This window comes from Panthera pardus, unplaced genomic scaffold (assembly GCF_024362965.1).
Source record: "Panthera pardus isolate Hobbes unplaced genomic scaffold, ASM2436296v1 HiC_scaffold_2, whole genome shotgun sequence".
Taxonomy (NCBI): Eukaryota; Metazoa; Chordata; class Mammalia; order Carnivora; family Felidae; genus Panthera; species Panthera pardus.
In genome coordinates this window covers 134,603,607-134,627,870 of record NW_026526765.1, presented here as the reverse complement: position 1 = coordinate 134,627,870, position 24,264 = coordinate 134,603,607, and the positions used below count along the sequence as shown (strand labels likewise).

Sequence of the window (24,264 nt, the reverse complement as noted above, 5' to 3'; positions counted from 1 at the left end):
TCTAAAATGTCATGCTCCACAAAACATCCTCATGTCACCCCTTAAAAACAAAGACAAAACCAACAGAAATCAACACCTTGTCAATTAATCAGCAATTAAGAAGGGACTAATTAACAATGGAGAAAGGTGTGCCTGGGTGGCTCAGTCAGTTAAGTGACCAACTCTTGATTTAGGCCCAGGTCATAATCTCATGGTTCGTGGGTTTGAGCCCTACGTCAGGCTCTGAGCTATCAGGGCGGAGCCTGCTTCGGATTCTTTCCCTCTCTGCCCTTCCTCTCAAAAATAAATAAACTTTTAGAAAAAAAAAAAAAAAAATTGACAAGGGACTTTGGAGAAAGGGTAGTCCGAAAGTTTTAGGGGAAAAGAATGGTCTACATGGTAAAAATCCATTTCTCTTTATACACAATAAATGTCTCTTTTTTTAATTTTTTTTTTGTTTTTTTTTTTTAATTTATTTTTGAGACAGAAACAGAGCATGAGCAGGGGACAGGCAGAGAGAGGGGGAGACACAGAATCTGAAGCAGGCTCCAGGCTCTGAGCTGTCAGCACAGAGCCCGACGTGGGGCTCGAACTCAAAGAGTGTGAGAGCATTACCTGAGCTGAAGTCGGACGCTCAGCCAACTGAGCCACCCAGGCACCCCAATAAATATCTCTTAAATCGACATAATATGAGGGTGGTTGAAAGAGAAAAACATAGAATGTTTTCTTATCTCAGTAATACTATTCACTGTTAGAGCTGAATGGTCCCCATGAGTCACTGGGCTAAGGACAGACTGTCTTTATATCATTTTCTTACTTGCTTAAGTATTGGATTTCAATACCTAACCACTGAACCAACTTGTGAGAAGATCAATTTATATTCTTGGCCATTCCACATGTTGTGAGACTGATTTGCTTTGTGGTTGCTCCTGTGTTTTTTAAATGCATTGGGAAGAAAACTCAGCCAGCTCCATTTTGGTTTGATAGATTTCCATGTGACAGAATCCCAGACAGTTCTGAATGTCTCCAAGGGAGAAACAAAACCAACTCGGGCAGATGCCCATGTGAATAGAGTGCCTGAAGGAAAAGCCAAGAGTCTCCCTACACATGGTAAGGAGTCAATGTCTTGGGTAAATGGGATAGTGACAGACATCTACCTGGAACTTTTAAAGGGCCCTCATATTTCACTTTATGACTGCCTTTCATATTCCCTCCTCCCCTTCCTACTGAACATCTATTTCCTTTGCATATTAATTCATTTATTCACTCAACAAACAGTACCCAGTTCTGTGTCTTACTATGGAGGATACAAAGGTAAATGGCCTTCATGGAGGTCCCTTTGTTATTGTGAATACTTGGAGATTATGATTCCAAAATGGCTGGTAAAACTCAGATTACTGGATTATTTTTTATTTACTAATTATTCTCCTAACTGGTTACCAATTATACTGGTATGAGGGCAAGGACGGTGTCTGTTTTGTTTGCCATTCACTCCAGTGTAGTGCTTGACACAGAGAAGGCTCTCAGTAAGTATATACTGGATGAAACGAGTTGGAAGGAGTTAGAACTACTGGTTAAAAGGACACCTGGAAAGGGGCCCCTGGGTGGCTCAGTCGGTTAAGCATTCGACTCTGGCTCAGGTCATGATCTCACGGTTGGTGAATGTGAGCCCCACATCCGGCTCTGTGTTGTCAGCATGGAACCTAATTGGGATCCTCTGTCCCCACTCTCTCTCTCTGCCCCTCCCCCACTCGTGTCTGTCTGTCTCTCTCTCTCTCTCAAAAGTAAGCATTTAAAAAAATAAAAATTAAAAAAAAATTCAAAACATACCTGGAAGGCTTTACTTCATGTTTTCTCCTATTTCTGTTACCCAGGAATAATTATCTCTTTCAACTATCCCTTCCCCATAGGGATTTTGCTGGATGAAGGAGGTGTGTTGTAGTTTTAAAACTGTTCCCTTTTTTTTCTTCCCAACAGGTCAGTCAGAAACCATTGGAATCTTACACAAAGTAAAGCCTCAGACATGTACGACTCTCCACCACATTCTTATTTTTTACGCAATCGTGTAAGTAGATGAATTTATTAGGAATGACTTAAGAAAATGATTCCGCTCTCTAAAAAAAATAATTTCATGGTTGCAAGAACCTTTATAAATCTCAGTTGTCTCTAATGTGATCCAGAGCTTTTCTTTGACAATTTTTGTGTCTTCTTCCAACATTTTCCCCCCTTAGGCTTAGGTTACATTTTCATATTCATCTCCTTATTTCAATAAATAGAAGGGAGGAAGGAAAACCAAAATGTGCCAGATCCAGCAGAGAACTAAATTCTGAGTGGATGCCATTTGTTAGAAAATTGTTCTGTGAATTATGAAGCATCGTTGGCTTTAGTGTTTATTTTCCCATCTATCCCGTGTCCTCTGGATAGAAGCCAAAACAGCTTTAAAATACCATCATCCCCTTCAACGAAAACTCAGGCATTGACTTTTAAAAATTCCCCCTCAGCTTCCAGTTTGTAATCAGTTGTTTTTCTGAAAATAGCCTGACCTAGTTCTAGGCTGTTCTTGACAACCAAGGAGGATGTGCCCAGTTTGGTTTCCAGATAAAGAAGGGAATTTATGAGTCACCAGATAACAAGACTAGGCACTCATTGCCAGGCCCTTCTGGTGAGGGCCACAGCACTGGGAGTAGGACCATGGGCTTGGTAATCCACCTTGGGCATGGCCTTGAGAGATCCTAGTAGGATGGCCATTGTTTGTCAATTGAGGAAGCTGGGCCGGAGAATTTTAAATCTCTTTCTAGCTCTCAAGTTTTCTGACCAGCATCAGCCTGTTGGAAAAAAAGACCCTTTTCAAGTCTCTTGGGCAAGTTCATTTTGGAGAATATCTTGCCTCAATTGTCCAACACTGGCTCTGAGTTGATTGTTTTATGGACATCAGTTCATTAACCTATTGAGAATTTCTCTTTGATCCCTTTCCAGTGTCTGTGCACTAATCATCTCGACCTTCTACATGAGATACAGAATTAATACTCTGGAGGAGAGGCTGGGGTCACTAACCTCCACTGTGGACATTCATCATAATGAGTAAGACAATTCCCTCTGGTGCTATCATCTGCTTGCTCTTGAGACTAGCATAATGTTTGACTGGCGTTTACCATCCTTAGCAAACACGAATTAAGTGTACATTCTGTATGCTACATTTTGTGACAGGTGTATGTGGGAAGCAAAGACGTGGGTGGGAGAGTCCCCAAAATGAATGCTGTGCCTCTGAACCATTCTTAGGTTGATAAGGCAAGAAACAAGCCTGATTTTACATTATCTTGCTCTATTATCCTAAGACTCACTTGTGACCTTGGCCTGTTGATTAACCCATACCAGCAAAACTTACCTTAGTAAAATGGCAGTGGGTGAAGACATTGATAGGAAAGAAGCAATTCAAGTACCTCAGCTCATTTTTCATGTGTTAATTCTTTATATGAACCCCTATAGTTACGAAACTTTTGACCACTATGAAGATCCCGGTGACTAGTAATTAGCCGAATGCATCTGTGAAGATTTTCCTTCACAATGTTTTTTTGGGGTTTTTTGTTTTGTTTTTTTGACTGGGCTAACTGGCCTTATTGGGGAAAGCCAGGACTACAGTGGACTTAAGAACTGGCATTGGGGCCCTTCTTCTTGCCAAAGGTGGGCACAACGTTGACAAAGTGCCTGTTGTATACTGCATTCACCGCTTGGCTTGGCCTGTCCTCTTTTTCTCCTCTTTGGCCAACCTGGGAGTGTGCCCTCTTACTTTCCCAGCATGGGTCCGGGAACCATGGACTTTATCTCCAAGCATGTGGCCAGCTACTTCCAAGGTGGTCAGAGCCTCTTCTCCATACTGACCCAGGGTACCTCATCCTCTAGGGGCGTGCCTGCCAGGGGCACAACTTGATCTTCTGGAGCGATGCCCTCTAGCCAGCCTATGTGAGGCTGGATTTGGGCGACCGTCTCCTAGCCCTCACCTCAAGGGGGGTGTAGCTCCTGGGCATGGACAAAGAGGTGCATGTCAGTGACTCAACCACAGCCATCGCGGCCACTACCATGAAGATGGTATATCCCCATCAGTCATTTTTGACAGGCCTGACCTAATTAAACCTATTGAGGCCTAGAGCTCTTTCCTTTACATCCATTCATGTAAGGATTTTGATGCATTACCTACAAAAGTAAACTGCTCTATATTAGAAAGCAGACTTTTAGCCCAAGTTCTGGAAGTAGAGACACTCATTTACAGAGTTTGTACCATGCGCTAGAGACTCTACTGTGTCTTACAGTTTGTTTTACAGTTTGTAGTAAAATCAGGATTCAAATGCAAGTCTGTATGACTACACAGAGGATAGGCTTGCCAGCCCACCCAGGGCTTGGTTGTGAGGTACAGCCTAGGACCTGGGTCAGGCTATTTTGACTGTGCTTCAGAATCATCTGGATGGCTTGTTACAACAGATGTCAGGGCCCGTCTCCAGAGTTTCTGAGGCACTAGATATGAGAGCCTGAGAACTTGCATTTCTGTCAATTCCCAGCTGATGCTGATGGTGCCAGCCTGGGTCTATAACTGGAGGACTATTATGCTATACCATTCTGGGTACAAACAACTTTGTGCTCAAACAGCTACCTAAAGTCTTAGTAGTAGTTTACACAGACGCTGGCATATAGATTCTTTTGGACATGTGTGTGTGTGTATGTGTATATATATATATATATATATATATATATATATTCTTTAGGTTCTGCATTACTGGTTATATATATATTTAAACAGGTAATGCAGAACCTAAAGAATAAATAAGTAAATATATATATTTAAACCAGTAATGCAGAACTTAAAGAATAGTCTGGAATAGTGCATACCCTTACTCAAATTGTTAACATACTTCATCTGCAAAAATCTAGTGTTACTTCCTAGTTCACTATCATATACAAGGTTGTTTTTTTGTTTGTTTGTTTTTTTAGGAAAGTGTTACCTCATGTCCTATTATCATTTCACTAACTTGGTGATGATGAGGGGGAAATGCCACTAACAAGGGCAAATGGAATATTTCATTCCACTATTTAAATAATCAACTCAGGAAGAAGTACAATCTGAAAAATAATCACAGGAAAAATCACAATGATTATTTATGACATGAGACCAGGAATACCCATGACGGGAAAAATTTGTTCATAAAGTACTTTTACAGGACCTGAGCTTCCCCCGTATCTTTCTTACTCCAAGGTGCTCCAGCCACGCTGCCCGATAGCTAAGTCCCTATTTGTACTTGGATTCTTTAGTTGTACCAGAATCCATTCCTTTTACCAGCTTCACTAGTATATTAGTAGCCTGTACACTGTCAGAATTTCATGTCGATGGGTCAGTCTTCTGGATCGCAGTTCCCTCATCTAAACACTGAAACATTCCAATTCAGCCTCCTTTTTTGAGATATAAGATTTTGATGGTAGGGATCAAGGGTAAAGAAAAAACTGTTTTAGTACTAGTAAACACAGAAACATCTGATGGCTCTGTTAATATTTACATGATCATAATTTACCAAGTAAATCACCATCTGAAATTTACCATGTGAAAAACTGATCCTGTGTAAAATAGACCCATCATTGCCATCTAAAAACTTAATATCTAAAAATAAATTACAATCAAGAAACACAGAGAAGTTCTAGACCCCTGTTCTAAACCTTAATGTAAAAATCCAATAAACGCCTTTAGAGCATAATGTACATACATCTCAGGATAATGTACCTATCTCTTAATTTCCTACAGTTTTAGCTGGTAGATGACCCCAGTGGACCCTGGGGAAGAGAAGAGCCCATGCCATAAACAGTTCAAATGGTAAACACTGACTCCATCTGTTACAAGACCACAGGGGTTACCTTGGCACGGCAAGTCTCAAAAACAGAATTGCTAAAGTCTCACGCTTCAAAAGCAATCAATTTGATTAAGGACATTCCTAAACATTCTGCAAGTTCTAGTGTGAATGGCTCCTCCTCCCGTAAAAAAAAAAAAAAAAATGCCTGTGACTGAGGAGAGCAATAATTCTTGCAAATCTCTGCAGTAGTGGGGATGGAGAGGACATTAGAGGTTAACAAAAGAGGTCTTAGAAGCCATGTGCTTGAGCAGAATTGCCTGATTTTTGTCTGGAAGCCAAGGCACAACACAGCCACCTCAACAAAAACAGCTTAAGAGACTTCCAGCTGAGCTTTTAAGATACAGTCCCCTCAACACTCAGTCTGGACTTAACATCAGAAAGGCCCTGCAGTAATCTTCACAAGTTAAAGGCTCACTGTCTACTACTGTAACCTAATTTTCTGTTCAAATAAATTTGTGTTCACTCCACTTCTTCCCTTGCCACCCCCGCCTGCCCACAGCGTTTTTCTTTTTGTTCTTGCAGACAGACAGCACCATCCGGCCTGGGGTCACAAGTCCAATTAAACGTGGAGGTCCTCTGCCAAGAGCTTACAGCTAACATAATGAAATTAGAAAAGGTGACTCATTTATTTCCTGTGTTGGGGTGGTAGCGGTGGTGACTGTTGATGCCCACAGAGCAGGGGCGATGCACTTAAAACACTTCCGGGGTGCAGCAAGCAGCCTAAATGGCCAAACCCAGCCAGGGGACCGCGCGGTACGTGTGAAAGAATATTTTTTACTTCCACAAAGACCTAGGTCTCAATCTCATTTTCCCTGTTGGTCTATCTTTTGCTTTTCCTCCCTAGAAATATTTCATCCTAGGGGTGCCTGGGTGGCTCAACCCATTAAGTGTCCGACCCTTGGTTTTGGCTCAGGTCATGATCTCACGGTTCATGGGTTCAAGCCCCATGTCGGGCTGTGCGCTGACAGTGCAGAGCCTACTTGGGATTCTCTGTTTCCCTCTCTCTCTCTCTCTGCCCGCCCCCTGCTCACCCTCTCTCAAAATAAATTAACTTTCGAGAGTAAATCAATAAAACATTAGTTGCTGAGAAGCGGAGGTAGTTTTTTGGTTTTGTGATGAAATGCTTACAAGTGTTTGGCTTCCATGCTGACCTAGAGGATGGGACAGTGTGAATTCTCTGGTTTGTTCGCTCTGGCATTCAGTGGTATTCTTGGACCAGAAGCGCACACCAAATCCCGCTGCCCCCTTCTTGTGCCAGGCCTGGCTAGGGCACCACATGCTGTAAGAAGGGACACAGAAACAGGAGAGCCTGTCCACAACAGGCAGACCAGTGGCCATGTCTCATGCATGGCTTCTGCTAGAGCAATGCAGCACAGCCTGGCGGTGAAATAGCAGCTATCCCCCTGGTTTGAGTTTCTTTGTAGGTGTGTTTTATATATTTTGGTCATAACCCCTTTGTTTCATTTCTTTTTCTACCTTCCCACTCTTGCTTTTCTGTTTATCTTGGGTCCTGCGGGGTAGGTAGGAAAGATAGGGAGTAGGAATGAGAGAATGAAGGCAATGCCTTTCATCGGTAATGAAATAAATATATATTTTTTTAATATTTATTTTTGAGAGAGAGAGAGAGAGACTGAGCACGAGAAAGGGAGGGGCAGAGAGAGGGGGAGACAGAGAATCTGAAGCAGGCTCCAGCTCTGAGCTGTCAGCACAGAGCCCGATGTGGGGCTCGAACTCACGAGCTGTGAGATCATGACCGGAGCCAGAGTTGGATCCTTAACCGACGGAGCCACACAGGTGCACCAATACGTACCTTCTTAGTGCTGCCGATGGCATTAGTGATGGAGCAGTGAAGAGACAGACCCGTGTTCTTATCCGTCCTCTGCTACTTCCTGTCTGGGTAGCTGGTCTTGTTTCGTGGTGTCTCCACATCATACGTGAAATTTTCTCTGTGTGGTTAAGGTGAGCACACATCGAGTTCGGGGCACACGCATTCTAGATCCTTCCCTCTTTGCCTACAGGACATCGCAGACTGTTCCACAAAAACATACACATATCCTCTTTCTTTCATCCCATGGGGTTCCCCACTGCCATCACACTGTTGCTCGTTGAGAATTCCTTGCTCAGAAATCTTCCAAGTTCGCTTACTCACTAGACCTCTACCAAGCACATTTTTAATGCCCAACACTGAACTGTAGTCTCGAGATCCAAAGACATGTCATGGACCCTTCATCTGTGGCATTCATTCATCTGGGAAATGTGTAATATCCGGTAGGAGTATTAAACATTGATGATTTGAATCAGACACCACATGATACACAGGCTCTTTAAGGATCAGTTTCCCACTCACTCTGCATTTAGGTCACACTTGGTGTGTCCTGTGCTTTTGTTCTTTTTCTTCCATCAGACTTATCTTGGTCTTTCCTGACATTTTATTGTAGTGCCATTCTTTCTTTTTTTAGCACTTTTTCACTTCAAAGTGGATTATCAACAGTTTTATTCCACTTAAAAGCATTTGCCTGATTTAAATTGAACCCATGGGTAGCTTTTTATTCCAGGTAGAATCGATTCCTCTCAGAATTATGTACGCCATGGCAGATAGGCCCTTGATATATTCCATTCTGGGTTTTATTTTATGTTTATTTTTGAAAGAGAGAGAATGAGTGGGGGAGGGGCAGAGAGAGAGAGGGAGACACGAAGTCTGAAGCAGGCTCCAGGCTCTGAGCTGTCAGCACAGAGCCCGACGTGGGGCCTGAACCCAAGAACCATGAGATCATGACCTGAGCCGAAGTCAGATGCTTAGCCAACTGAGCCACCCAGGCGCCCCTCCATTCTCTTTAATAACAGGAACTTCTCTCTTACTATTTTAAGATACAAAACAACCTACAGAAGCTGCTTGAGAATGGTGACTGACAGACCACATTGTTCGGGCCAACATGATACCTCGTGCTTCCCTTTGAAGAAAGTGTTCGTTCCCCCAGTCATTGTGGTGGAGCGCTCCCTGCTGGCCAGAGGAGCGAGCTGATGGGCATCCCTAGCCATGTGTGCACTTGGAGGTCTCCAGCTCAGGAAAGGGGGGAACAGAAATAATTGTGGTTCCTGTGCAATAAACATGGACCCTGTCTGAGGAAGTTTTCAGTGCTGCTTCCTCAAGAAAACAGACCCATCTCTGGAGGTCTCAGGAAGGGCCTTGGTGGACACCCTCTCGGATGATTGTGGTTCCACAGTTAACTTGACTGTCAGCAAACACACTCCACTCCATGCCTTTTCGGTCCTTTCCCTGCCCCTTTTCTCTCCTGTACACCCCTCTGAACCAACCTTCAAAGTAAGGAATAGATCACGTGCCAATAAACTTGATACGATCCTTACAAGAATTAGCCAGAACTTTCTAAAACAGCAAGAAATAGCTCTAACAGACAGACTCGCCTCAAGCAACACCAACATGTTTTTCTTTTCCCCCCTTCTGCTGTTCTGTTCTGCTTTAAATCACCTGTATATCTTCTCAATAGAGTACTGGCAAGAATATCACAGAGCAGATTAAACTATCCCACGTGTGTTGTGTTTTGTTCAACTAACACTTAACTGGACTGGTCAGCACCCACCCCAGATCCAGAAACTGTGACACATGCGACTCAAGTACTAAATTAAGCGTACTCTGCAACCAAAACTAATCTTTAAACCAAAAAGTACCATAGTGCTTTGATACTGGATGAAAAACACTGAACTTTTAAATGGACAGGTGAACTATGTTACTTTTGAAACAGGATGTCCATAGTGAACGCTGAAGCCCATTTGAGCATGACAAGTGCATGCTTCTCCCTCTTGCTGACGAAAATAAAGAAGTAACTGGTGGTTTACTAACTTCTGTTTCCCATATGAGTTGGCTGGTTTTTATTAATAATTATTTAGGTACCATAAGATCTGTAATATAAATGATACTCTGTTTCTATCGGCAATGCGTTTTATAATCATTTCTATGAAATGTATTTTGTTTGATCAGATAAGCTAATAAATGAATTAGTTACAACATTTGGATTTGTTAGCCTCCCGTACAACTGTGCCTGGTGCACCCCGGCTTTTAATAAAAACTCGTTGGTTAAACTGCCCTGCTAATAACACTGTGTTCTGTCACTTCGTAAACTCTTGTAACATAAGCATAAGCATAACGTAACATAAGCATAAGACAGTATGCTTTTGTTTGTTTTTTTTTTTGAACTGCTTCTCCCCTCTTCTTTACTGCTTCCAACTCACTGGTACTTCTTGCCTCCCAAGCATTCAGTCCACAACTCAAAAAGGATTTACATTCTGGGGTTGCAATGATACGGGGGGAAGAAGATGAAATCAGGAAAATAATGCCTGATGTCTGGGTCCACGTTTTATGAGTTGTGTGACCTTAAGCTTTTTGGCCATTTCCCCCCATTTTATTTATGTGACCAAAACTACCAACAAAACGTGTGTCACTGTAAGGATTCAATGTGATTGTTTCTACAGCACATCACAGTGTCAGGCAAGTAGTACAGTCTCAGACCAAGTACCATAGTCGTTATTTTCAGCAGTGTTCTCATGTCTGACATTCCAGTCATATAAAAGTTCTAGGTCCATAGTTTATACTCAAGGGGTGCCTGGCCGGCTCAGTTGGTAAAGCACGTGACTCTGGATCTGAGGGTTGTGGCTTTGAGCCCCACGTTGGGTGTAGAGATTACACAAAAATAAAATCTTAAAAAAAAAATAGTTTATAATGAAAACCCACTAGGGATTCAAGAATGAGTAAGACAACTATACAGAGAAATTTTATGGATATGAAAAGCCCTTAAAAGGTTCAAGTTTCACAGTGAAGCAAACCATCAAAACTAAAAAAGCACCCTATTGAATGGGAAAAGATATTTGCAAATGACCTAAATGATAAAGTGTATCCAAGATGTATACAGGACTGCTACAACTCAACACCCAAAAAACTAATAATCCAGTTGAAAAATGGGCAGAAGACATGAACAGGTGTTTCTCCAGAGAAGACCTACAGGTGGCCAACAGACACATGAAAAGATGCTCAACATGACTCACCAGGGAAAAAGATCAAAACCACAATAAGAAAATACCTCACAGGGCACCTGGGTGGCTCAGTCCATTAACCACGTTCGACTCTTGATTTCGACTCAAGTCATGATGTCACGGTTCGAGCTGCGCATGGAGCTCTGTGCTGTCAGCTTGGGATTCTCTCTCTCCCTCTCTCTCTGCCCCTCCCCTGCTCATTCTGTCTCTCTCTCTCTCTCTCTCTCTCTCTGTCTCTCAAAAATAAACTTTAAAAAGTTCTTTAGAAAACACCTCACATCTGTCAGAATGGCTAAAATCAAACACATAGGGAACAAATGTTGGCAAGGATGGGGAGAAAGAGGAACCCTTGTGCACTGATTATGGGAACGCAAACTGATGCAGCCATTCTGGAAAACGTTAAGAGGTTCCTTAAGAAGTTAAAAATACAACTAGCCTACAATCCAGGAATCACACTACTAGGTATTCTCTCCCAAAATACAGAAACACTAATTCAAAGGAATACACGCACCCCTGTTTATAGCAGCATTATTTACAAGAGCCAAATTATGGAAGCAGCCCAAGTGTCCATTGATAGATGGATGGAGGCTATATATACACAATAGAATATTATTTAGTCATAAAATGAAATCTTGTCATTTGCAAAGACATGGGTGGAGCTACAGAGTATAATCTGAGTGAAATAAGTCAGATATAAAGAACTCACCAAGGGGCCCCTGGGTGGCTCAGTCGGTTGGGCGACTGACTTCGGCTCAGGTCGTGATCTCACGGTTTGTGGGTTCGAGCCCCGCATCTGGCTCTGTGCTGACAGCTCAGAGCCTGGAGCCTGCTTCCAATTCTGTGTCTCCCTCTCTCTGTACCTCCCCTGCTCATGCTCTCTCTCTGACTCTCAAAAAATAAATAAATGTTAATAAAAAAATTAAAAAAAAAAAAGAACTCACCAAACTCCACACCCAAAAAACAAATAATCCAGTGAAGAAATGGGCAGAAAACATGAATAGACACTTCTCTAAAGAAGACATCCAGATGGCCAAAAGGCACATGAAAAGATGCTCAATGTCGCTCCTCATCCGGAAAATACAAATCAAAACCACACTGAGATACGACCTCACGCCAGCCAGAGTGGCTAAAATGAACAAATCAGGAGACTATAGATGCTGGCGAGGATGTGGAGAAACGGGAACCCTCTTGCACTGTTGGTGGGAATGCAAACTGGTGCAGCCACTCTGGAAAACAGTGTGGAGGTTCCTCAAAACATTAAAAATAGACCTACCCTATGACCCAGCAATAGCACTGCTAGGAATTTACCCAAGGGATACAGGAGTGCTGATGCATTGGGGCACTTGTACCCCAATGTTGACAGCAGCACTCTCAACAATAGCCAAATTGTGGAAAAAGCCTAAATGTCCATCAACTGATGAATGGATAAAGAAGATGTGGTTTATGTATACAATGGAATACTACTTGGCAATGAGAAAGAATAAAATATGGCCTTTTGTAGCAACATGGATGGAACTGGAGACTGTTATGCTAAGTGAAATAAGTCATACAGAGAAAAACAGATACCACATGTTTTCACTCTTATGTGGATTCTGAGAAACTTAACAGAAGACCAAGGGGGAGGGGAAGGAAAAAAAACTTAGGGAGGGAGCCAAACCATAACAGACTCTTAAAAACAGAATAAACTGAGGGTTGATGGGGGGTGGAGGGAGGGGAGGGTGGGTGATGGGCATTGAGGAGGGCACCTGTAGGGATGAGCACTGGGTGTTGTATGGAAACCAATTGGACAGTAAATTTCATGTTAAAAAAAAAAAGACAAATACCATATGATTTCACTCATGTGGAAAGATGAAAGAACAAAGGGGGATAAAAAAGAGACAAACTAAGAAACAGACTCTTAACTACAGAGAACAAACTGATGGTTACCAGGGGGAAGATGGGCCCAGGGGGGCGGGGGGGGGGGGGGGGGGGGAGGGGTGAAATAGGTGATAATGATTAAAGAGTACACCTCCTGGGGCACCTGCGTGGCTCAGTCAGTTAAGCGTCCAACTTCAGCTCTGGTAATGATCTCATGGTTCACAGGTTTGAGCCCTGCAACAGGCTCTGTGCTGACAAGCTCAGAGCCTAGAGCCTGCTTCAAATTCTGTGTCTCCCTCTCTCTCTGCCCCTCCCCTGCTTGTGCACACACTCGCGTGCTCTCTCCCTCTCTCAAAAAAAAAAAAAAAAAAATTAAAGATCTGAAGAAGAGTATACTTATCAAAAAAATAAAAAAGGTTACAAATACAGGAATTAGTAATCTGCTCTCTAAATGTATCCTGAAGCAATAAGCAGAGAGCTAGTCTGAAATTTAGATATCAGAACATTCTTTGAAGCATCATGACAGCAAAATATTAGAGATTCCATTCAATAGCAGAATATTTAAATGATATAGCTATTTAGAGTTGTATTGTCAAAGAATGGCATAGAAAATTCCATTAAAAAGGGAAGCACAAAACTATGGTATGATCCCAATTTTATGAAGAAACTCAAACATTTCCTACTTATATATGTGTATACACCTACATATGTATATATAGAAGCACACGCACAGTGACCTTTTCTATATTCTCTCAAGTTTGTACAATGAGCAGTTACTGCCTCTTTTTAATCAGGTAAGTTGATTAAAAACAGGAAGTGGCTCTCAGTAGGGAATCAGATCTTATCATTCCACCCACCTCACCCAATAACCATGCCCCTAGTTCTGTACCAGGAGCAACTTTTTTAGTGGTTTTTCCAACAACCACTACATTGAGTTTTCCAGAGAGAAAGCACCTCATCATTTCTAAATTTAGTTGCTATTTTTGCTTTGGGTATGCTGTTACTTGTTTTATTTTTTGTTAGTAGCTCCTAAGTCTAAATCTGGTATGATCATCTGAATGATGATACCCAAGTCATATGTCTGCACATTAACTCCAAAGAAGCAATGGAAAGCAAGTATCTGGGATTTTTCAGCCTCTACCACCGAGATACTAAAGTGGGGAATTCTGAATTAGGAAGGGGTTTCAGATGTTAAGTGGCCAAGATAACAGCAAATGTCTACCATATTCCTCACCCTTTAAAACCTTAGCATTACCTTTCTAGAATGAAAAAAAGAAAAAAAGTTAAAAATAGATTAGCTGGTTGCGGCCCCTGGGTGGCTCAGTTAAGTGTCCAACTCTTCATTTCAGCTGAGGTCGTGATCTTGAGGTTTGTAAGATCAAGCCCCAAACTGGGCTCTGCCCTGACAGTGTGGAGCCTGCTTGGGATTCTCTCTCTCCCTTTCTCTCTCTGCCCCTCCCCTGCTTGTGCACAATCGTGCACTCTCTCTCTCAAAATAAATCAACTTAAAAAAAAAATGGGCAGAAGAACTAAACACATTTTTCCAAAGACATACAGATGACCAAGAGGCACATGAAAAGATCCACAACATCATTAATCATTAGGTAAATGCACATCAATATCACAATGAGGTATCACCTCCACATATTAGAATGGCTATTACCAAAAGGACAAGAAATTGTAAACACCGGCTCCCTCTTACACTGGTGGTGGGAATGCAAATCAGTGCAACCACTGGAGCAAACATATGGAGGTTCCTCAAAAACTTAAAAATAGGTGCAACTGGGGGGTTCAGTCGGTTAAGCGGCTGACTCTTGATTTTGGCTCAGGTCATGATCTCACAGTTTTGAGTTCGAGCCCCACATCAGGCTCTGTGCTGCTTGGGATTCTCTCTCTCTGCCTTTCCCCCACTCATTCTCTCTCTCTCCAATAAATAAACTTAAAAAAAATTAAAAACAGAGCTATCATAGGATCCAGCAATTCCATTTCTGTAATATTTAACCCAAAGAAACACGCCAAAAAAACATGGACTCAAAATGATATTGCAGCACTATTTATAATAGACAAGATATGGAAACAACCTAAGTGCATACTGAAGGATGAATGGATAAAGAAAATGTAGTGGATATATACAACAGAATATATTATTCTATAAAATAGGTACATTATCCCGTAAAATAAGATTGAACTCTTGGCACTTCCAATCCAAGACGGTAATATGGGAACACCCTGAACTCACCTCCACCATGCACGCACCAAGTCTACACAAATTTATAGACCAACTTCACCTAAAGAACAAAGGGCTGACTGAACAGCTTCCACACCCCAAAAGATGAAGAAACCACACAGAAGATGGCGAGAGGGATGGAGACATAGTTACAAAGGGAACCCGCTCTTGATGCAAAGTGCGGTGGGGAGGGATTGTGCTGAGGGAACCCGAAAAGATTCATCTGCCCTGGGGCATAGAAAAAAAAGTCATAGTTTATAAAAGCAACTATAAATGATCCCACCCTAGAGTCCTGCCAAACAGCAGGGAGGCTGCTGGACTGCTCTTTGGGTGGGAGGGGTTGGTCAGCACCACGGTTTAGGTTTCTTCTCCACCTTGATAGCGTGCATAAGAGCAGAGTATGGGCACCCTAGTCAGCCTGCTGCCTCACTGAGCCCCTGGCTCCTAACTCACACCAGCCCCAGCATCCCACCAAGGCGGCCCCAGCAGGGTACCCTCCTGATCAGTGCTCGCCACAGCTCCAGCCATCTCACTGAGGTGAGACGGGCACAAAGAATGCCAGAACACTCCAGACCCACCCTACTTTGGCTCCAGACAACTCGGAGGGGGCATGGAGCACCCCAGGACACCTTGGCTTGTACTGAGTGCAACTTCAGCCAGCCTCCCAGGGTGCCCTTGAAGCAGACAGCTGCAGAACCCCACAGTTTGCACCCACTTCAGCTCATATCATGCCATCAAGGCAACCCTAGTACAAAGTGTCCCAGAACTCCCAGCCAACACTAATCACAGCGAAGTTAGTGGGCACACACAATTTCTACATGGGATGACCGTACACAAGGTCATCACTTCAAGTTTAGGGAAGTAGCTGTTCAACGTAATTCATAGAAACAAAGTCAAACAAAATGAAGACAGAGAGGAATGTGCTCCAAATGAAAGAATAAGACAAAACCTCAGAAAAAGAACCAATCTGCATGATAAAGAGTTCAAAGTAATGGTAATAAAAAAACTCACCAGACTGGAGAGGAGAGAGGATGAATTCAGTGGAGCTGCAACAAACAGAAAACACAAAAAAGCACCAATCAGAATTGAAGAATACAATAACCGAAATGAAAAATACACCAGAGGGAATCAACAGTAGATTAGAGGATACAGAAAAAAAGATCAGCAAATTGGGGCACCTGGGTGGCTCAGTCGGTTGAGCGTCTGACTTCAGCTCAGGTCATGATCTCACGGTTCATGGGTTCGAGCCCCACGTCAGGCTCTGTGCTCACAGCTTAGAGCCTGGAGCCTTCTTCGATTCTGTGTCTCCCACTCTCTCTATTCCTCCCTTGCTCTCACTCTGTCTCTCTCTCACTCTCTCAAAAGTAAATAAAGATTTAAAGAAAACAAAAACAGCAAAGAGAAGACAGGGTAATGGAAAGTACCCAAGCTGAAAAGCACAAGGGAAAAAGAATTTTTCAAAAATGAGGACAGGTACAGTATATCTTTGAAAATATCAAGTGAACAAACATTTGCATTATAGGGATCCCACAAGGAGAAGAGAGAGAAAAGAAGGGGGGCAGAAAACTTATTTGAAGAAATCATAGCTAAAAACTTCCCTAACCAGAGGAAGTAAAACAGTCATTCAGGTGCAGGAGGCACATAGAGTTCCAAACAAGATGAACTCGAGGACATTCACATCACAACACATAATAATTAAAATGTCAAAGATCAAGGATAAAAAGAGAATTATAAAAGCAGAAAGTGAGAAGCAACTAGATCTCTACAAGGGAAACCCCATAAGGCTATCAGGTGATGATTGCAAAAAAAACTCTGGGAATGAGAAGAGAGTGACATGATATATTCAAAGTGCTAAAAGGAAAAATGCTACAACCAAGAATTCTCTACCCTGCAAGATTATCACCCTCAACAATTGAGTTTCCCAGAAAATAGCAGTTAAAGCTCATCACCACTAAAATGGCCTTAAAATAAAGTTAAAGGAACGTATTTAGGTGGAAAAGGCCATATTTGGGAGAAAATTATGAAAGGAAAAAATGTCATAGGTAAAAGCCAACATAAACACCTAATAAAGGTACTAGAGCAATCACTAATAAAGCTGGTATGACTGTTAAAAGACAAAAACAGTAAAATCAATTATATCTAAAAAATTCCTTAAAGGGACTCACAAAATGAAAACATGTAAAATATGATAGCACATACATAAAACATGGGAGGGAAATAAAAATGAAGTTCTTTTACAATGGGGTTGAATTTAAGTGAGCATCAACTAAATATGGACTGCTATTAACTTAGGATGTTATATATAAATTTCAGGGTAAACATAAACCAAAGACCTATAATATATACACAAAAGAATAAGAGAAAGAAAGCCAAGTGTAACACTAGAGAAAGTCATCGCTCACAAGAAAAGAGAGCAAGAGAAGAAAAGTATAAGAACTACAAAAGCAACCAGAAAACAATTATCAAAATGGCAATATACCTATCAATAATTACTTTAAATGTAAATGGCCTAAATTGTCCAATCAAAAGGCCTAGGGCAATGAAATGGATTAAAAAAACAAACCAAAAAACAAGACCCATCTAAATGCTGCCTACAAGAAATGCATTTCAGACCTAAAGACACAGACAAGCTGAAAGTACAGGGATGAAAGATATTCCATACAAATGAAAGCAAAAAAAAAAAAAAAAAGTGAGGGTGGGTAGCAAAACTTATATCAGACAAGATAGATTTTAAACTAACATTGTATCAGAGTGCCTGGGTGGCTCAGTCAGTTAAAGGTCCCACTCTTGGTATCAGCTCAGGTCATGATCTCATAGTTCATGAGATGGAGACCCACTCCATCAGGCTTCACATTTTTAAAAAACCCACTCTATCAAAAGACAAAGAAGGGCATTACGTAAATATAAAGGGATCATTTTAACAAGAAGATATAAGAATTGTAAATATCTATGGACCCAACATTGGAACACCTATATACATAAAGCTAATAACAAAAGACATAAAGGGAGACATTGACAGTAACACAATAATAGTCAGGGACTTTAACACCCTACTTACATCAATGGATAGATCTTCCAGGCAGAAAATCAGAAAGGAAATGGTGTCTGTGAACAACACATTATACCAGATAAACTTAACAGATAAATACGTAACATCCATCCTGACACAACAGAATACCCATTCTTTGCAAGTGCATATAGAACATTCTCCAGGATAGATCACATGTTAGACCACAAAACAAGTCTCAGTACCTTTATTAAGAGTGAAACCGTATCAGGAATCTTTTCTGAATTCAACATCATGAAAGTAGGAATCAATTACAAGAAAAATTGGAAGCTGGGGAAAAAAAACCCACAAACACATGCAGGCTAAATAATATTCTGTTAAACAACCAATGGGCCAATAAAGAAATTAAAGAGGAGATAAAATACATGGACAGAAAGGAAAACATAACTGTCCAAAATCTTTGGGACACAGCAAAAGCAGCTCTAAGAGGGAAATTTATAGCAATAGAGGCCTTACTCAAGAAAAAAGAAAAATCTCAAACAATCTAACCTCACACATAAAAGAACTAGAAAAAGAACAACAACAAAAAGCCCAAATCAGAAAAAAGAGGAAACAATAAAGATTAGAATAGAAATAAATGGCATAAAGACTAAAAAAAAAAAAGAAAAAAAACAATAGAAAATATCAATGAAACCAAGACTGGCTCTTTGAAAAAATAAACAAAATTGATAAACCTTTAGCCAGACTATCAAGAAAAAATGAGAGGACCCAAATACATAAAATCAGATAAAAGAGAAGTAATAACCAACACCAAAGAAATACAAAAAAGTTATAAGAGTGTACTATGAAAAATTATAACAAACTAAAATAAATGGATAAATTTCTTTTAAAACTGAATATGGAAGAAATATTAAAACTGAACAGAACAATTTCTAGTAATGAAATTGTAACTGTAATCAAAAAAGTCCCAACAAACAAAAGTCCAAGGGGCACCTGGGTGGCTCAGTCGGTTGAGCGTCTGACTTCGGCTCAGGTCATGGTCTCGCGGTCTGTGAGTTCGAGCCCCGCATCGGGCTCTGTGCTGGCAGCTCAGAGCCTGGAGCCTGCTTTCGATTCTGTGTCTCCCTCTCTCTCTGCCCCTCCCCTGCTCATGCTCTGTCTCTCTGTCAAAAATAAATAAACATTAAAAAAAAAAAAAAAAAGTCCAGGACCAGATGGATCCACATGTCAATTCTACCAAACATTTAAAGTAGAGTTAACACCTATTCTTCTCAAACTATTCAAAAACATAAAAGATGAAGGAAAGCTTCCAAATACACTATATGAGTCCAGCATTATCCTCATGCTGAAACCAGACAGAGACACTACAAAAAAAAAAAAAAAGGAAAACTACAAGCCAAAATCCCTGATGAACATGGATGTAAAAATCCCCAACAAAATATTAGCAAACTGCAGAAAACAATACATTAAAAGTATCACTTACCACAATCAAATGGGATTTATTCTGGAGATGCATGCAAGGACAGTTCAATTCAATAAATCAATCGATATGACATGCCACATTAAGAAAATGGATAGAAATCACATGGTCATCTCAATAGATGCAGAAAAAGCATTTGACGAAATCTGACATCATTCATGGGGTGTATTCATTGATTTCAGCTCAGGTCATGATCTCATGGTTTGTGAGATTGAGCCCTGCGCCAGGCTCCACGCTGTCAGCACAGAACCTTCTTGTGATTCTCTCTCTCTCCCTCTCTCTCTGCCCCTCCCATGCTCATGCTCTATCTCTCAAAATAAATAAACTTTAAAAATATCTGACATCAGGGGTGTTTGGGTGGCTCAGTCGGTTGAGCGTGTGACTTCACCTCAGGTCATGATCTCACTGTTCATGGGTTCGAACCCCGTGTCAGGCTCTGTGCAGACAGCTCAAATCCTGGAACCTGCTTCAGATTCTTTGTCAGTCTCTCTCTCCCTCTGTCTCTCTCTCTCTCTCTCAAGAATGTCAAGAAGAATCTGACATCATTCACGATAAAAAACTCTCAATGAAGTGGGTTTTGAGGAAATACATCACAACATAATAAAAGCCATATATGGAAAACCCACAGCTAACATACTTAATGGTGAAAAACTGGGAACTTTTCCCCTTACAGTCAGTAACAAGACAAGGATGTTCACTCTCACCACTTTTATCCAACATAGTATTAGAAGTCCTAGCCACAGTAACTAGACATGATAAAGAAACAAAGGGCATCTAAACTGGTAAGGAAGAAGTAAAATAGTCACTACTGTCGATGACCTGATACTATACATAGAAAACCCTAAAAACTCCACCAAAAAACTATCAGGGACAGTAAATGAATTCAGTAAAGTTGCAGAATAGAAAATCAATAGACAGAAATCTGCTGAGTGTCTGTACACGAACAGTGATGCAGCAGAAAGAGAAATTAAGAAAACAATTACATTTACAATTGCACCAACAAGAATATAATACCTGGGAATAAGCTTAACCAAGCAGTTCAAAGACTTGTACAGTGAAAATTATAAAACATGAATGAAAGAAATGAAAGATAACACAAACTAATGGAAAGTCAACCCATGCTCATGGATTGGAAGATTTACTACTGTTAAAAAGTCAGTAGTACCTAAAGCAATGTACAGATTCAATGCAATACCTATCAAAATACTAACAGCATTTTTCACAGAACTACAACAAACCCAATATTTGTATGGAACCACAAAAGAACCTAAAGAGCCAGAGCAATCTTGAGAAACAACAAAGCTGGTGGTATCACAGTCTCAAATTTCAAGATTGTTACAATACTTTAAAAATCAAAACAGTATGGCACTGGCACAAAAAACAGACACACAGGTCAACGGAACAGAATAGAGAACCTAGAAATAAACCCACACTTACATGGTTACTTCATCTATGACAAAGGAGGCAAGAATGTACAATGGGAAAAAGACAATCTCTTCAACAAATGGTGTTGGGAAAATTAGCTGCATGCAAAAGAAAGAAACTGAACCACTTTCTAAACTCAAATGGACTAGAGAAATACTCAAAATGGACTAGAGAAATAAATGTGATATCTGAAATGATAAAACTCCTAGAAGAAACCATAATAATCTTTTTGACATTGATCTTAGCAACACTTTTTAGATATGCCTCACATATAAACTCAAAATGGACTAGAGAAATAAATGTGATATCTGAAATGATAAAACTCCTAGAAGAAAACATAATAATCTTTTTGACATTGATCTTAGCAACATTTTTTAGATATGCCTCACCAGGCAAGGGAAACAAAAGCAAAACAAACGACTGTGATTACAGCAAAACAAAAAGCATTTGCACAGTGAAGGAAACCATCAACAAAACAAGAAAAAAAACCAACCTACTGAATGGGAGAAGTTATTTGCAAATGAATATTCAATAAAGAATCGAAATCCAAACTATTTAAAGAACTTAACTCAACACCAAAAACCCTCAAATAACCCAACTAAAAATGAGCAGAGGACCCGAAAAGACGTTTTTCTAAAGAACACACACAACAAACAGAAACATGAAAAAATGTGTCTAATCATAATTAATCATCAAGGAATTACAAATCAAAACCACAATAAGGTATCACTCGTCACCTGTGAAAATGGCTACTATCAAAATCCCAAGAAATAACAAGTGTTGGTGAGGATATGGAGAAAAGGGAACCCTCTTATGCACTGTTGGTGGGATCATAAACTGGTATAGCCACTGTGGAATAGTATGGAAGCTCCTTAACAAATTAAAAATAGAAATACCATATGGTACAGTAATTCCACTACTGAGTATTTACCCAAGGAAAATTAAAACACTAATTTGAAAAGCTACATGCACCTCTATGTTTATTGCAGCATTATTTACAATAGCCAAGCTATGGAAACAATCCAAGTGATGGTCAATAGACGAATGGATAAAAAAGAAGTGGTTATATACACAATGGAATATTAAGCAGCCACAAAAAAAGAATGAGATATTGCCATTTACCTCAACATGGATGGACCTAGATGGTATTATGCTAAATGAAGTAAGTCAGAGAGACACAAACACCATGATTTTACTCACATGTGGAATCTAAAAAAAAAAAAAAAAAGTAAATAAACAAAAAAAAAAAGGAGAAAGAGATTTAGATGACAAACTGGTGGTTGCCAAAGGGGAGGAGTGTGGGTAGATGAGCAAAAAGGGGTGAAGGGAAGTGGAAGGTACAGACCTCCAGTTATGGAATGAGTAAATCACAGGGCTGAAAGGTACATCACAGGGAATATAGTCGCTGATATTGCGATAGCATTTCATGGTAACAGATGGTAGCTACATTTGTGGTGAGCAATGCATAATTTACAGAGTTGTCCAATCACTATGGTGTATTCTTGAAACTAATGTAACACTGTGGGTCAACCATACTTCAACAAAAAAAACCCCTACCATTTACAACAATATAGGTGAAACTTGAAATTATTACACCAAGTGACAAAGGTCAGAGAATGACAAATACTTTATAATCTGAATTATGTGGCGGAGGTGGGGAAGTTTTACATAGACAGTAGACTGGTGGTTTTCAGAGGCAGAGGGTGGAGGAGTGGGGAAAAATGGGTGAAGAGGGTCAAAAAGTACAAACTTTCAATTATGAAATAAATAAGTCATCAAGGCACAAAAACAGACACTCAGATCAATGGAAGAGAATAGAGAACCCAGAAATGGACCCACAAACGTATGGCCAACTAATCTTTGACAAACCAGGAAAGAATATCCAGTGGAATAAAGACAGTCTCTTCAGCAAGTGGTGCTGGGAAAACTAGACAGTGACACGCAGAAAAATGAACCTGGACCACTTTCTTACACCACACACAAAAATAAACTCAAAATGGATGAAAGACCTCAATGTAAGACAGGAAGCCATCAAAATCCTCGAGGAGAAAGCAGGCAAAAACCTCTTTGACCTCGGTGGCAGCGACTTGTTACTCAATACGTCTCCAGAGGCAAGGGAAACAAAAGCAAACATGAACTATTGGGACCTCATCAAAATAAAAAGCTTCTGCACAGTGAAGGAAACAAATCAGCAAAACTCAAAGGAAACTGATGGAATAGGAGAAGATATTTGCAAATGACATATCAGACAAAGGGTTGGTATCCAAAATCTATGAAGAACTTATCAAACTCAACACCCAAAAAACAAATAATCCAGAGAAGAAATGGGCAAAAGACATGAGTAGACACTTCTCCAAAGAAGACATCCAGATTGTAAACCGACACCTGAAAAAATGCTCCACATCACTCATCATCAGGGAAATACAAATCAGAACCACCATGAGATACCACCTCACACCTGTCAGAATGGCTCACATCAACAACTCAGGCAACAACAGATGTTGGCGAGGATGCGGAGAAAAAGGATCTCTTTTGCATTGCTGGTGGGAAGGCAAACTGGTGCAGCCACTCTGGAAAACAGTATGGAGTTTCCTCAAAAAATTAAAAATAGAACTACCCTGCAACCCAGCAATTGCACTACTAGGTATTTATCCAAGGGATACAGGTATGCTGTTTTGAAGAGACACATGCACCCCAACATTTATAGCAGCACTATCAACAATAGCCAAAGTATGGAAAGAGCCCAAATGTCCATCAATGGATGAATGGATAAAGATGTGGTATATATATATATACAATGGAGTATGACTCAGCAATCAAAAAGAATGAAATCTTGCCATTTTCAACTATGTGGATGGAACTAGACGGTATTATGCAAAGCGAAATTAGTCAGAGAAAGACAATTATCATATGATTTCACTCATATGAGGGCTTTAAGACACAGAACAAGTGAACATAAGGGAAGGGAAGCAAAAATAATATAAAAACGGAGGGGGACAAAACAGAAGAGACTCTTAAATATGGAGAACAAACAGAGGGTTACTGGAGGGGTTGTAGGAGGGGGGTGGGCTAAATGGGTAAGGGGCATTAAGGAATCTACTCCTAAAATCACTGTTGCACTATATGCTAACTAATTTGGATGCAAATTTTTAAAAAACAATTAAAAAATAAACAAATAAATAATAAAAACTTAAAATTTAAATAAATAAAATACGTCATCAGAATATAATGTACAGCATGGTGGCTAAATAATAGCATATCGCATGTTTGAAAGTTGCTAAGAGAAAAAATCTTAAAAGTTCTGATCAACAAGAAACAAAATTTTTAACTATGTAAGGTGACCAATGTTAAC

At 40.4% G+C, this 24,264-nt stretch overlaps 1 protein-coding gene and 1 pseudogene across 3 annotated transcripts in view; one reads left to right on the top strand and one right to left on the bottom strand.

Annotated features, from left to right (window-relative positions):
• The window catches only part of GRAMD2B (GRAM domain containing 2B), a 139,257-nt gene extending 129,285 nt beyond the window's left edge, over positions 1 to 9,972 (top strand). For all 3 annotated transcript variants that reach the window (XM_053907526.1, XM_053907527.1, XM_053907528.1), the window contains exons 10-14: positions 967 to 1,089; positions 1,957 to 2,044; positions 2,956 to 3,060; positions 6,393 to 6,486; positions 8,739 to 9,972. In XM_053907526.1, the coding sequence (XP_053763501.1) occupies positions 967 to 1,089; positions 1,957 to 2,044; positions 2,956 to 3,060; positions 6,393 to 6,486; positions 8,739 to 8,780 (452 nt within the window). In that variant the 3' untranslated portion in view covers positions 8,781 to 9,972. The remainder of the gene's footprint in view (positions 1 to 966; positions 1,090 to 1,956; positions 2,045 to 2,955; positions 3,061 to 6,392; positions 6,487 to 8,738) is intronic.
• Positions 3,624 to 4,259, bottom strand: LOC109250947 (FAU ubiquitin-like and ribosomal protein S30; annotated as a pseudogene).
• Positions 9,973 to 24,264: the final 14,292 nt, after the last annotated feature.